This window comes from Pezoporus wallicus, unplaced genomic scaffold (genome assembly GCF_028554395.1).
Source record: "Pezoporus wallicus isolate ANWC-B61680 ecotype Strahan unplaced genomic scaffold, APGP_CSIRO_Pwel_v1 scaffold_3294, whole genome shotgun sequence".
NCBI classification, from domain to species: Eukaryota; Metazoa; Chordata; class Aves; order Psittaciformes; family Psittacidae; genus Pezoporus; species Pezoporus wallicus.
Genome location: NW_026635478.1, coordinates 15,312,307 through 15,327,447, shown reverse-complemented (window position 1 = coordinate 15,327,447; position 15,141 = coordinate 15,312,307). Strand labels below are relative to the sequence as shown.

At 46.8% G+C, this 15,141-nt stretch overlaps 1 protein-coding gene across 1 annotated transcript in view; it reads left to right on the top strand.

Annotated features, from left to right (window-relative positions):
• HYDIN (HYDIN axonemal central pair apparatus protein) overlaps positions 1 to 15,141 on the top strand; it is a 106,733-nt gene continuing 91,592 nt past the window's right edge. Inside the window, exons 1-7 of the mRNA XM_057429842.1 lie at positions 1 to 136; positions 1,457 to 1,590; positions 2,863 to 2,988; positions 3,960 to 4,079; positions 7,447 to 7,581; positions 11,411 to 11,610; positions 12,804 to 12,928. Coding sequence (XP_057285825.1) covers positions 1,486 to 1,590; positions 2,863 to 2,988; positions 3,960 to 4,079; positions 7,447 to 7,581; positions 11,411 to 11,610; positions 12,804 to 12,928 — 811 coding nt within the window. The 5' untranslated portion in view covers positions 1 to 136; positions 1,457 to 1,485. The remainder of the gene's footprint in view (positions 137 to 1,456; positions 1,591 to 2,862; positions 2,989 to 3,959; positions 4,080 to 7,446; positions 7,582 to 11,410; positions 11,611 to 12,803; positions 12,929 to 15,141) is intronic.

Here is a 15,141-nt window from a genome sequence, read left to right as displayed (position 1 = left end):
GTTGTTGGGGAGTGGCCGCACCAACGGTTCCCTGGGCGACTGCTGCCTGCCCAGGCTGCCCGCAGCCACCGAGCAGTTCCTGCGGAGCCGGGGAGCGACACTGGACCCTGCACAGAGGGGATCCTGCAGGAGAAGCGTGAGTTGCCCGTGTGCGGGCGGTGCCGGGCCCCTGAGGAGGGAGGAAGGGGTTCCCCTGGCAGCAGGGCCCGGGGCAGGGCTGTGGCAGCGGTGTGGGGCTCGGCAGGGTTTGAACGCGCCTGCTCTAAGAGGGAGGTTGGGGAGGTTACGAGGGGCTTTAGCGGGTTCTAAACTTGCCGTGCAACTTGCAGCGATGGTGGAGACTTGTAGCTTTAGCTGTAGAGCCTGGATAAAGGGAGCCTGGGGGGCAGGGGGGAGAGGCTGAAGCTTGGGTGTCCTTGGTGATCTTCAGCTTGGCACCCAGCCCTGATACATCGGGTTTTCCTGAGACGTGTCAGGAATTTTAGCTCAGCCCTGGGCATATTTCTTCACTGCTTTCCCAAGTGGTCTGGGCTGTTGTGGCCTAGCACAGCAGGTCCTTCTGCGCAGGCTGAGGACATTCACGCTCTGAACCCAAAATGGAGCTGCCTGTGCCCTGAGAGGGAATGGAGGGGAAATTGCAGCCCCTCCTTCCTTTCTGGGGCAGGTAAAGGGTTGTCTGAGGTGGGGAAGATAGCAGCAGGGGTGGTGGGCTGGAGGTGGGCTGTGTCCGGGTTGCTGTTGTGTCCTGCCTCTCTACGGGATGGTGTGGCTGCTTTCTTAGTGCTGCTCCTTTTCTCCTCCTTTGGGCTCTAGGGATGTGGAGTTGTGGGGCTGTGGAAGAGCCTTGCTCCATGCCTAGAGGGGAGGGGAAGCTGCTAGCCTGGAATGGGGGTGTGGAGAGTGGAAGCCCACTGGGACAAGTGCTGTGCACATGAGGAACAGGACTCACTTCAAGAAAAGTGAAATTACAGTTTAGACAGTTGGGACAAATGATCCAGTTATTCTCAAAACCCAGTAATAAATCACTGAAATCCATATGAATGTTGCATGAAAATGAAGATGCAAAGTACCATTTCCTTCCTTCTGTTCCCACCAAAAAACTGTCAAAGAGTACTAAGGGGCAGTTTGGAGATGAATAGAGATCTGCTTGATATTTCCAGTAAATGGGGTTCTGTAATGGAAGGTGAGAAGTGCCAGCAGGTTCTGGTGTCTCTTTGTGGCTTGTGGGACTGGAGTAATAGCAAAAGGCTGTTTTCGCTTGGGGACTGTTTGTTCTGGGGTTTTACTTCTATGATCTTAACTCAGGTACTTAAATATGGCATTATCATGAAACAGGGTGGGGAGGCCCTATGTTCTCCGCTTATGAAGTGTGCCACAGCCAGAGACACAGGTGTATCCTTGGGTCTGCCGTGACTGAGATTCTGGATTGTGAAAGTCCCATTTTCACTCCTTCCAGGCGATCTCTGAGATACGGCTACTGTCAAGATGCTCCAGTCCATGAGGTCCTCCACAAAGGCTGGTAGATTCCAGAGCAAAGTGATGGCACCTCGTAATCTTGAGCTAGTCAGAGAATCAGAGGAGTCTGGAACTGTAAGTACATGCTACAGGCCAGGAAGGAGCTGTGTTGAGGCTGGAAACTCCCTATGTCCCTCATGTACCTGCCCCTGTTGTCTAGCAGCACTGTGAAGCTAGACACTACCTCCCCATCTCTTTGCTGCAATGCTTGTGGAGGAGGTGTCAATCACGGTGCAGTAGGTGATGGACTGTGTCCTGCTTCAGGGATAGTCCAGAGTCTTGCCTGGGTGTGCCACTGGAGCAAAGTTAAATGAACGTACTGGGAATTGCACTGGAGTAGCTGAAGCATGAGTGTGTCCTTCTGTCCATCCTCTTTCTGTGGGCAGTCATACCTTCTGTCATGTAGGCATAGTTGCCAGTGCTTCTCTGGCCATACCTGCCCTCCAGGCAGCTGGGCATGTGGTGGGCTGCCCAAGCTCTGCCTCAAAGCTTGAGACACATGGCTGGTCCCAGATGGAAAAACTGTTTTGGAACCTCTTCTGTCTCCTATCCTGTGTGGAGGACAGATCCAGCCCTGCAAGCAGCAGTGGAGTCAGGGCAATTCCTCCGTCCCATTCACAAATGTCCCTTTTGCTGACTGGAGCCCACTAGACTGTCAGTGACCTAGTGGTGAGGCTGTGTCAAGGAGATACCTCTGTATACTTCAGGGGAGACGTCTGTGAGGCCAGAACAGAGAGAAAACAAGTGCTAATTAAAAAGAGATCACTATAACCCGTTCCTCTTCATCTCAGTCACAGAATCATAGAATCATAGAACAGTTTGGGTTGGAGAGGACCTTCAGGTCACCTAGTTCCAACCCCCTGCCATCGGCAGGGACACCTCTCACTAGACTATGTCACCTTGTCCAACCTGGACTTGAACATTGCCAGGGAGGGAGCAGTCCTGCCACAACACTGCTTTTCTGCTCTCCTCTGATTCACCCAACAGTGACATCTCCGTGCGTGTGTTGGTTGTGAGTGTTGTGCAAGGATGAAGTTAGGGGATTTTTGGGAACTCCTCCCTGATCCCTGCAGAGGTCACTGGCTCAATCCATCAAAACTGAAGAGGAAACAAACGCCTGAAGAGGAAGGTCACGAAGAAGAGAAGGTAATGGTACAGAGGCACTTGATGAGAGCACATGTATTCCACTCAAAATCGTTGATTTACTGATGTTAAATATTTCAGGAGGTAACTTCCAGGACTGTCCTTTGGCTGTGATCACAAACTATTCATCAGTGGCACTTGAACAAGGAAAGCCTTTCTAAGCAAAGGTGTTTCTGTAGCTTTTGATGGTGTTTTCTGTTTCAGCTGACTCCCTCTGCCTTCCTGAAGGAGATGTCTCTCAGCACTGAGGAGAGGCTGGCCAGCACTCGGAAGATGAGGCGGCCCCAGATTATCCAGCTTCAGGACATGAGTGAAACCTCAGATGGAAAGGTAACCTTTTCCTGCCCTTTCCCTTGCTGTTTGATGTGACATTTGAAGAAGATGTGTGCTTGTGACAGGCTTGCCCCCATCTTATCTAAAGAGCTCGGTGACTAGGTCCTGTTGTAATTTCAAACTGGTGGTGGTGTAATTCCCTGCATTGGGGGAAAGGTAAAACATTCTTCTCCAGTGAGAGTCTGGGACCAGTGCAACTGGAAGAAGGGAAAACCAGCTCAAAGTAATGCCTCTGCTCTGGAAGCATTTGCTGTTTGTGTATTCAGACATGCTTCTGCAGTAGTATTGAATAAAACAGCAATAATAGAATACACTAAAGCTTCCATTTAAAGCTCATGGAAAAAGAAGATACCAAGTCCAGTCTTAGTTCAGTTGCCCAATAATGCTGATAAAAGAGGTGAACCTTATCACTATCCAGCATTCACCTCATTGGTCTTTTTCCTAATTACTGTGTTACTTCCTTTTTGGTCTTACATCCTCTGGTACTGCTGTCTTCTTACTTGTTTCTAGGCTCTATACAGAAATAAAGACATTTGGGCATGTCTGGGACTTATTCTCACTCTCTGAGAGAAAAGATCATGCCCAATTGTTTCCCTGTGGAGTCTCATTTAAACTCTTGGGTTTTGCTTCCTCTATGAGGGTTCGTGGCTCTTTCAGTAAGTCTCTGGAGCTGAATGACCCCATTAGCAGAGGGCTCTGCTGGAGGTAAGCACTGCCTTGCATTTTGCAGAAGGAAACCTAAATAAACACCCACCAAAAGAGCTTCTTAGTTTAAACCTGTTCAGCATGGTCCTGAAACATCTGATCAGTTCAGAAGACGGGTGGGTGCTCTGCCATCTCCTTCATGTAAGCTGGGCACGTGTACTCACCAAGAAGACTGTACTTCACTGGAGATCAATGTAGGATTCTCATTCATTAACATATTTCCCAGCATCTGACCCTCTCACTGCTGTGTCTTGCATCTCCAGTTCTCAGCAGTTGACCTGGACAAGAGCTTGTTTCAGCCTTTCCCGTCAGAGGTGGTGTTTCAGAACTACCTTCCCTGCGAGGTCTGTGAAGTGCCGCTGATTCTGAGGAACAAAGACAAGGTAAGTGCTGGGACATGGAGGTTTAACACTGTGGTGGAAGAGGAGAGCAGTGGAATCCACACACTATACAGCATATCAAGTTATCTGCTCCAGCACAGCACATCCAGAATAAAATGTCTCACCACTTTTATTTTGCAAGATGGTAGAAATCTTCCTGTGCTGCAGATTCTCTCTCTGATTTTGGCCATGCATTGGTGGTATCTAACCCAAAGCAACTTTCTAGGCAGCATGCTTCCTGTTGAAATCCCTAGATTGATGGGAATGTTGAGGGCTATATAATTCTTACCTGCTTGGGTGTTTTACCTAGAGTATGGACCATGTGCTGCTGGTTCCTTTGTTAATCTTGGTTTCTGGCAGGGCAGTTTTCCTCTCTCAGCCTGTCTAGCTGCCTCTGTGCATCTTACTGTCCACCTTATGGTGGAATAAGTTATAATTCGTGGCATTAGCACCCCAGGAAAGGTATTTTCAAACAGCAGTGGAAACAGAATGATTTAGTGGACGCAGTGGGGAGGACTTCACATGTCATTTTAGGCTCCTGCTAAGCTTAATTCAGTTGTGCTCAGGTTTTTCTGAAAGTGCGTGTCTCTCGGCTTTGCCTTTAGAGAGCCAGAGCACAGCCAGGGCAGTGTGCATTTTGGTCAATCTTTGCTGTAGGTATCCACTTTTCTTATTAAAATGGGCCTCAGTTTCTCTTTTTCTACTGCTCTGCTTCACTCCTTCTAAGTCTTTTGGCTTCAGCTGTTCCATTATCCATGTAAAATGTTTGTCTTTGGCAAGTACCAGCTAGCAGGTGAACAGTTAATTTGCTTCCCTAAGTGGAAAAGAACATCTGCATTAATATTCCTGCTATTCCCCAGTAAAAAGTTATATATGTGTACAGCTGCACCTTGGGATTTCTGTACCCTGTAAAAGGGAGGCAATGTGTGAACTGTTGATTTTATCCAAAATTCTGAAAAAAAAACCCAAAACCCAATCTTCTGAAGCCAGTAAGACCTCCACCGTTGGACAGCACTGGTGTAAAAGTAAGATTGGCTCTAAGGAAAATTCCTTGTATATTTAAGTACACAAAGATAGAGATGATAATCCCAAGAGAGGCTATGATGTTCTCCCTTTGCTGGCTTTTGGTAATGTCCTGGAGAAAAGTAACACTGTGCTCTGGATCAAAGTTTTCTCACCAGTTTCCCAGATTCCTCTGAATCTTACTGCATGGTAACCTGAGGTTGTCTGCACCATAAAAATCCAGCTAACTGCAAAGTATATTCCAAATAGAGGCTTGCTCTGTAAGCACTCTGTCTCAGAAGTGCTTCATTATGTACTTGCTGCTCTTACTTGTGTGCTGTAAAAATCTTTCCTGTCTTCAGGCTGCTTCTCAGCACCCTCAGAGATGTTCTGTGTGGCTTTTGATGAAGATCATTGCAACCTGTGCTCATCTCTCAGGGGACCTGGTGACTAAAATGCTTGTCTGTAGTAGTGAAATTGACTCCTGGAGTTCACCACAGCAGGGCATTACTGGGAGCAAAGGGCCTCTGGAGAGCTCAGGACTGCCTTGACCATGGGTTATCAGGCTCGGGTAGGTGATGCAGAATGAGCCTCCATGTTTTCCAAGCCTCGTGTGGGTTTGTTGTTTATCATAGAATTATGGAATGGTTTGGGTTGGAAGGGATCTCTAAAGGTCATCTAGTCCAAACCCCCCTGCAATGAGCACGGACATCTTCAACTAGAGCAGGTTGCCTTATCAGTGAAGCTGCCTGTCAGTCAAACCTGTTTCAGACTTTCTGAGATGAGACTTGAACTCAGGGGTTGATATCTGTGTGCTAGGAGGTGCCTGCTTACTGTCTCCATGCATTTGTGTCCTGGGTTCAGCTATAACAGTCATTTTTCTCCTTCTTAGTATGGTGCAGTGCTTGGTTTTGACTTTCAGCCTGGGAACAGCGCTGGTAACACTGAGGTTTTTAATTGTTGCTAAGTAATGTTTACTCTGACCAAGGACTTTCTCAGTCTCATGCTTTGCCAAGGAGGAGGGGAAGCTGGAAGAAAGCAGAGACAGGACACCTGACCCAAAGTAGCCAAAGGGCTATTCCATACTGTAGCACGTAATGCCCAGTATATAAATGGGGGGGAGTTACCCCAAAGACCCAGATTGCTGCTCGGGTCGGGCTGAGTATCAGTTGGCAGGTGGTGACCAATTGTATTCTCTTCCCTTGTTATTTCCCTTATCATTTTCATTACTGGTGGTGGCAGTAGTGGTTTTGTGTTATACCTTAGTTACTGGACTGTTCTTATCTTAACCCGTGGATTTCACATTCTTTCAATTCTCCTCTCCATCCCTCTGGGAGTGAGGGAGGAAAGAGGTGGTGAGTGAGCAAGTGGCTGTGCGGCTTTGAGTTACCGGCTGGGCTTAAACCACACTAATGTGGTATTCCAGAGGGCAGGAACTTGCAGCAGGGTGCCTGCAGGGATGCCTGGCTGTCGGGAGAAATTCCCAAAAGTCTGGCTTTGCTGCAGTGACAGCTGCCTGACTGAAAGCACCAGGCCACAAGAGCCTCTGGGGAGTTGAGACTGGCTTTTCATAATGAAACGACACTGAGTCGGTGCTGTCACCTATCTCAAGGCATAAAATTCCTTTGAAGCCCATAATTGATAGGTACAGCCTGGGGGTTTGTTTGGCTTTCCATCATTTAGGCAAGTTGACTGCTCTCATTTTCTGCTTCAGCCTTTTCTTTTAGTGTATTGTGTTTTTCCTTTGCTTCTTTACACCCCACTTTAAATTCTCTTAGCTATCCCCTTCTTTCTGAGGTTGGCTTTTTATCTTGCTATGCTCCTCCTTTTGCTCTTCAGGTTTACTTCTATTCCCAGTAAGGCCACAAAGTCTGTGGTCTCCTTCTCTTGCTGGTCTGCTGGCATGACTAGCACAACAGCTTGACTTCCCCACTCAAACCTGGTATATTAGAAGTGAGTTTCTTCCTCCAGTACAGCACATACTGTTTTGCCTTCAGATAAGATATTCCCCCTCTAGAGGCATGGGTGTGTACAAGCAGAAGCAAGCAGGTTCTTTGGGCTCGTTGAATATACAGATGACTTGATTCAGGTATTTCACCTCTGTGTTGCTGGTGTATTACATGGTGTGATGTATGTGCTGGTATGAAAGAAGCTGCTTGGTGCTTCTTTCACAGCAGTGTATTGCCCTGCTGCCTCTGGCCTAGAATGTTTTGGCCAGGCAGAAGGGGTTCAAGTCTACCCTTGTGTACTGTTACCTGAAAATGTTTTGGAAAGGTGGTTAAGGAAGGATGTCACCAGGGCATGGCCAAGTCTCCTCTCCCCATGTTTGCACAAGTGGCAAAGTGATAGTTTCATGTCTGCCCTGCAGGTTCCTCGGTTGGTGAAGCTCGTCTTGGAAAACTCACCTTATTTCAAGTTGATCAGCCCCGATGGTGGGAGCCATAAGGTAGCACCTGGCATGTCTTCAACCTTCCGCATTATTTTCACCCCTGAGGAGAACAAGGTGAGCCTGGAGGTCCCAAGAGATGGTGCCTTCAGTGGCAGGTGAACCTGCAGGGTTGGTTTCAGAAGGGGCATCTGGTGTGGGTTTTGAGGAACTGTCCTGATTCAGTGGAGTTGCACTGGATCTAGAACTGAGAGAAACTCTTTCCTCATGGTGAAGGTTATGCTCTCATAGGCTGGAGGATGTTACATGTTTCAGGTTGTTTTTATCCTTCGGTGCTAGAATATGTAATGTAATATCTGTTGGCTTCAGGAATGAGCACTCTCTGGGGTAATGTGGCCTCTCGATGTTGGTTTCTCGTATCTGTCCATTGCTGCATAATGATGGGTTTCCTCCAATAAACACAGAAGTCTGTTTAAAACTGACCAGGTATTTGGAAAACCCAAAGTTGAGCCTGATCAGAGTGAGAGTGAGGACCACCACCTCTGTAAACTGCATTCTCTTTAATGTATATCACGTTGGACACAGCAGTGAGACAGCGGCATGTTATCTCTAAAGCCATCATTTTTCTTGTACTTTCTGGCATTTTTTGTGTGTTATAGTCCATAGTGTGCCATCAGACCTCAAGGTTGTGGGCAGGCAGTCTGCAGCTAGTCCCATCTTGGCATGGTGTGATGCTGCTGGCCACTGCAGTTGGGACTGACCAGCTGCGCTTTCCCTCCCTGTGCTTTCTTGAGCGTTCATGAGGGAAGATCCACATGTACCAGTAGGAAAATGGCAGGGAGAGGTATTGATATGATGTTTAGCCCTCTCTCTACTCAATGGTAGGGGTTTAATTATTATGGAAGTACTAGAGGAACAAAGAGATCCAGAATGCTTTTCTCTTTCCCATCTGGCAACCACTTTCTTGCCTCACCCTAGGCTGGAGCAAAGCTGATGCTTTTTTATACCCTGGGGTTTCAAGTTTTGCAGCTGTGCCTGCATCTAGCTGTGAGTCCAGGGGAGAGGATGTGCTGTGCACATGACAGGGACATTTTTCTGGAAGGTTGAGGCATCAGTGCTGTGGCCCTGGCAAGTCTGATTCTCTGTGATATGAAGGGTCAATGGTGTTATCTGAAGGATTGTTGTACAAAAGGATTTCTTACATGGCATGGAAAGGAGGAAGCATTGCAGTGAAATGAGGGCAGACAGGCCAACTCCTTCCACTAGCATCCTGCTGCCTCTTTGCATAATGGTGGTGGAGAGGCAATGTTAGGGGATAGCTCTGCACCAGCTGATGTTTCTGCACCTGGCCAGAGGTGCACAATTACTTTGAGCATAACTGTTTTCTCATCTTCCATTTGCTGCTTAGGTTTAGTTGAACACTTTGTCCTATCCTCAGCTAGCATGGATATAGAAAACTAAAGAGGAGCTGCCCTGTGGTCCCTAGTTACCTGTGCTTGTACAGTGTGGGTGTTCTTGTGCCACTATGTGTTCCTGTGTGTCCTCACATTGTGTTACTTACATCTGAGCATCTAAACAGCACGGGACATGAAGTGCTCAGGTAATTGATGCTTTGAATTCACATGGGCTGCCCTTAGCTTTTATTTTAGAAGGCTTAGGATGCAAAATTGGGTACAGAATTGCTAATTCAGAAAGACTTGCTGAAGTGCTGTCCTTGAAATGTGATACTCAGTTCTGTAGGTAATTTGCTGCATTCCCTTCCTGGCATTTTACCTTCCAAATGTGAGAAGCAAAACCCCTTCTGCAGTTCCAGTGTGAATATTTGAGATGTCTAGAAGAAAAGAACCTTCTTTATTCCCTTTATGTCTTGGATGTGACCGCATCTGTTACAGCAGCCTTAAACCCCAGCTGAAGGTTTATGGTTTAGTTGTTGTGTTAAAGCAATAGCTCTCTGTCTGTGCCTCATCTGGCTGTCTCAGGTCCCTTCCAGGCTTAAACAGGGTAAGTATGAAAGCAGGAAATTCCAAGTGCAAAGTAATCTGGATGAGTTCTGGTTAAGGGAGTTTGCTGCTGTGTGCAATTCCTAAATTAAATTGTTTGGGGCTACTTCAACAGTTATAAAAATATCAAATGAGTTAAAATCATTGAGGAGAAAAGATCAGGACAGCAAGTAAGTGATAAGAGTCAGAGCTCTTATCAAGTCATCAGTAAGAGAGCTGCTGGAGGCAAGTTTGATCACTGGTGTCACTGGAGGCAAGGCGATGTTTCCAGCACAGCAATGCCACACTGTACATCTGGAGATGGATCTGCTCATCCCTACACGAAAATCTGTTAGTGATTTGATTCGCCTCTTCCTGCTAAATACCAGAATGCTGAGAGGGGAATGTCTGGCTCTTTTCTGAACAAGCCAGTGCTGAGAGTAGTACAGTTGAGTTTGCTCTGGTAGGGAAGTCTGTCTGCCACCTGCAGGTACTGGTGCCACCTGTCTCAGGTAGGCATGAGAAAAGGGCACCAAGACCTTACCAGAGAGATGTGATTAAGGCATCAACCATGCAGCAGAGAGGAAGCAAAGCTATTTCCTGCATCCCCTGAGGCTAGGATGAGATGTAAAGGGAAATTGAGATTAGGCTCAGGAGGAACTCTCTTTAGGTCTAGGGTAGAGATGGAATAGGCTGCAGAGGGCAGGGGTGGAATTGTTAGTGTACTCCTCAAACATCTCACAAGGATAGTTTGGTGTCCTGGGTTCAGCAGTAGCAGTCATTTTTCTCCTTCTTGGTAGCTGGTGTAGTGCAGTGTTTTGACTTTCAGCTCGGGAACAGAGCTGATAGCGATGCTTTGGTTTGGCCAAGGACTTTGTGAGCCTCATGCTCTGCCAGGGAGGAGGGGAAGCCGGGAGGAAGCAGAGACAGGACACCTGACCCAAACTGACCAAAGAGGTATTCCATACCACAGCACGTCATGCCCAGGATGTAACTGGGAGTTACCCAGAAGGGCTGAGAGGCTGCAGGGTTGGAGGAGGTATCGGTCGGTGCTTGGTCGGGCGGAGGGGGGCAAGTTATCGGTCGGCTGGTGCTGAGGTGTTGTATTCTGTTTCCTTGTTATTTCCTTTATCATTATTATCATTGGTGGTAGCAGTAGTGATTTGTGTTATACCTTAGTTACTAAACTGTTCTTATCTCAACCTGTGGGAGTTGCATTCTTTTCGATTCTCCTCTCCATCCCTCCTGGAGTAGGGGGAGGGAAAGAAGGGGGGGGGAGTGAGTGAACGAGTTACCTGACTGGGTTTAAACCACGACATTTGGGTATAAGGCAGGGATAGTTCAGGGGAGGGGAGGTGCATCAGATAGCTTTTTAAATGTGTGGCCCCAGCCTTGTCCCTGTAATGACGTGGGAAACAAAGGGAAATACACACATACCCTATGCTCACCTGACATGAAAAACATGCTTGTTTCCAGCTTGTGAAGTATTTCACCAAAGACAAACTGTTGATCATGCATTTGGCAAAGGCCTTTTGCAAAATCGATCTGAGCATACCCTGCCAAGCTTCAATGGGTCGCTGCATTGCTAGGATTGGAGTTAGTGCTGTGGCACAACTGAGTTCTTAGCAGTGCCTTTAATAATCCGCAGTGGTGATCAAAGCAGGCTCTGTTACTGCTTTGATCCCTTACATGGAATTATTTTGGTAGAGAATCATAATCAAGTACGAGCTAATTTTGTCTGATGCTGCCAGCTCGCTGTGAAAGCAGATGAATCAATGGGATTGTTTCTTCTTTGCAAGTTAACCACCCTGTCCAAGTTGTGCTACTGGAATGAAGGGTCATTAAGGCAAAAAGTACTCGTACATTCTTGAATGCTACTGTTAAACTCACAGAAAACAGCAGTTTTTTCTCCTGCCATAAGGGTGGTACTAAGTGCACTGTGCTAAGATTGTTTTTTTTCCCTGCAGGATTATATCCACCAGCTCATCTGCATCACAGAAAGGGAGAAGTTTATTGTGCCTATTCGAGCAATAGGTGCCCGAGCCATCCTGGACTTCCCTGACCAGGTGAACTTCTCAGAGTGTCCAGTCAAGTTCAACACTCAGAAAACTCTGCTGGTGCGCAACATCGGTAATCGTAAGGCTCACTACAGCATCAGCACTCAGAGGTAAAGGAGCTTATCTTTCTTGTGCAAAATACTGTTTTGTGATAATATAATTGGTAGACAGCAACAAAAGGGAATTGGTGCATCTGAGCTGCTGTACTGCAGCCATAGCTGGAGATGGGCAGAACACCTGGGGTTTGCTGTTGCTTATAGTGTTTTAAGCATGATGCGACCTTTGAGAAAACTCTGCAAGTTGCAGTGAAGTTTTATACTGCAGTGGTGTCTCTAAAGCAGCATCTTACACGACTGGTTCTGTTAGATTGAAAGAGCTGACCCAGGAAGATAGCTTGCCTGCTAATGGCAGATGACAGCTCTAGGAGCACAGTTTATGTAGCCCAAACACAGTGCTGAGAAATGAGCACACTATGAGCTGGTGAGAGAGCCATTGAAGAATTTAGTAGCAGCTGCGTCTGTATTAGCGAGTGCAAACAGACATCGTAGATCTAAGCAATGGGTATTGAGGCCCTGGCAGTAACAGTGTGTGGTCCAAGAACTTTGTTTTCCAGGGGGTTTGGTCTGGTTCCTGGGATCAAATATTATTAAGTAGAATGAACTCTTAAATGGAGAGAAGCAGGCACTGGCTTCAAAGCTGCATTACAGCCCCAAACCAGAATGCTATTGAGGGCTCAGGCGAAAGATGTAGCCAATATCTGGTGCATGGTTTGGGGGCCTTTTCTTCTAGGGCTTTCTCCCTCCAAGATTTCCTGGAGAGGGCTAGAATATGTTAGTAGCCAGCTTGTAACCTCCTGATCTTAAATAACCTTCTGAAATGGTTACATACCACTACCAGCCAAGTATACCTATTCTGTAGGAGGCCACAAGCACACGGCATTCGGGTGGTCCCCTCGTCAAATGCCTGATGTGAAGTCAGTGTCAAGTTGTGTATCCAAATAGCTCTTTCCCCACCTCTGTCTTCTTCAAAGCCTATTCTCTGATCGTACAGCTGGCAATTGGACTCTGGAGCCTCACTGCAGAGAGCTGGATGCAGAGTATGGGGAACATGAGGTCATGTTGTACCATGGAATCTTCTGAGAGCTGAGTCTCTTCAGAAGATCCTGTATGTTCAGTTTTTCTTCTACTGACTGTGGTTCACTTGCTCCTTGCTTGCACAAGTGAGCTGAAGTGAACTAGATTACAAAAGGAATACAGTCCTCAAATTTCCAACTATAGTCCTGATGTCTCTCTTTGTGTTGCAGCCCTTTCTCTGTGGATCCCTCCATTGGAACTCTTGAGATTGGTGAAGTCATGCAAGTAACAGTGGTGTTTCACCCACTGAAGACTGGTGATTATTCCCGATCCCTGATAGTTCACTATGACACAGGTAAGAGCTGGGCGCTGCATGGTGCACCCTCTCTATGTCCTTCCAAACAGAGCCCTTCCTAAACAGAATAATGTTAAACTTGTTTTGCAAGACTTTACAGGCTACTTCTAAAACCTTTTCTTTCAAAACCTGTGCATGCTTCAGTTCTTAGAAGTGAGCAGATAAGGGGCAAAGGATGAGTTTGTCCTTGTTCTCTGTGTCCTGTGTTGCTGTGTGCCAGCTCATCCTTGGGGATACCCTGGTGTCAGCACAGTGTTCTCCATGCAGCACCCGCCCATGGCGGTCATCTACCCTCTTTCCTGTTGTCCCAGCCATCCGAATTCCCTCTCCAGGTGCATCTTCCTGCCCCCTTTACGTCAAAGAAAAATGAAGCTTAGTTGCTGTTTAAGGGGTTGTTAAAGTGGATCCTCTCAAACAGGAATGAGGTTGTTGGAATCCTGTTTTGCTCAGAGTTGCTGAGTGGAGGAAAGCAGAACCTCTATTCTCCATTAGTGCACATGTGCACTGTCTTATTCCTAGACAGTGCTGTGTGTGAAGTGTGGCGTGTCTTGACAGGCTCTTTCCAATGCCCACTGTCTCTTATATGTCTCTGTCCCACATAGTGGTTCTCTGTTGTCTTGCCACAGAGCCTTTTTCTGTTTCCCACTATCCATCTATATCCCACACTTCACAACATCAGGACTAAAGCAGCTGGGTCTAGAGGCCACTTGGGATTTGGCAGGAAGTGCTCACTGTATCCAAATACAGGTATAATATTTATACTAGGGAGTGTCATTCCAGGATCAGGCCACAGAAATACTGTCAGTATTAAATGTCGCTTCAAGATTAAGTGGGGAAAACTCAAAAAAAAGGTGCGGCGTTAAAATGCTTCTGTAGCCTTGCTTCAGCAGAGGTATCTTGTGCTGCTGAACGCAGCATTTGCTCATCTGTGTGAATGCATTTGGTATGCATTTTCTCTTTCCTGAAAGAGAGGCTTGTGTTGTCCCTGTTCCTGAACTCCAGTCCTGGGAAGCAGGATGGCCTAACCTACGTGACACTGCGATGCTTTAGCCCCACAAAGAGCATTTGAATTGTCGTGAGTTCTAAAAATGTTCCTGTTCTTTCGAATGCTCTTTGTAGCCTTCTGAGTTTTCGCAGTTTTGTTTAATACTTTTCGGTTAATGAACTGTTCACAGAGAATGGTTTATGCTTACACAGAGAGACGCTCATTGGTTTCTTCCTTGAAAGAACTGAATTCTTTACATTGCTACTTCTAAAAGCATAATGATTTACATTGAGTATTTGACCCTCAGTGCTTTACATGGCCTAACTCCTCCATTTCTCCACGTACATGTGTCTGGGCGTGAAAAATCCCAGTGCACATTGAAATAAAGGTAGCGTGGGATGTTATGGGCTACAGAACATCCCTATTCGTCTCTTTAACATCAGGTTGTGGCACTAGGAAGGGTTTCTGAAGCCTACCTGCCAAGTACACATGCAGGTTTGGAAAGGGTTTATCACTCGGTGCCACTGAAAGTCCTCAGCCCTTCCCTGATGACTTTCAGCCGCCCTGTGTGACTGTGGGAAAATGAGTTTGTGGAGTTTAGTCGCAGCCAAGTCAAGATTCATAAAGCTTACTTATTATTTAAGCTTTCAAGCAGTGTTCAGGTGAGATGCCCAAGCTAGGTGCCCTGTGTACTGCTGTTCATACATCAAGCCCAGTTTGGTGGAGTCACAACTGATAGTATAGCACAAGCTTGGTGTGGGAGGGTGAGCTTTGCTCAGGAGCATGTGGCTAAGGAGATACTTAACAGGTTCCCAGAGCTGTGCCAGGGGTGAAAAACAAATTTACCAATCCCACAGCACCCAGAAACAGTAACATCTATGTCAAATGTTCCATGCAAGTGAAGGAGGCCAACAGAGACAAGACTTACTTGGAGAGATGCTGGGAACTGTGGAAGGAGAATCACTTCTGTGTTCAAAGCTACCCAAATCGTGTTTTACTTTAGACTCCAGTCTCCAAGAAGTCCCTAATATGATATGATGGGTGGTTTTCAAGGTGTAGGACCCAATTCTGTGCTTGTATGTGGGTATCTGCGGTACCCACTGGGCCTCATGGCAAGATTCTACAATGTGCTTCTAGTCCAGGAGATCTATTGTTCAGTGCTGAAATTACTCTGTACAGTTTTTCCCCATTGGTTGCCTTATCCCATGGGATCTCTTTGTCAGCACAG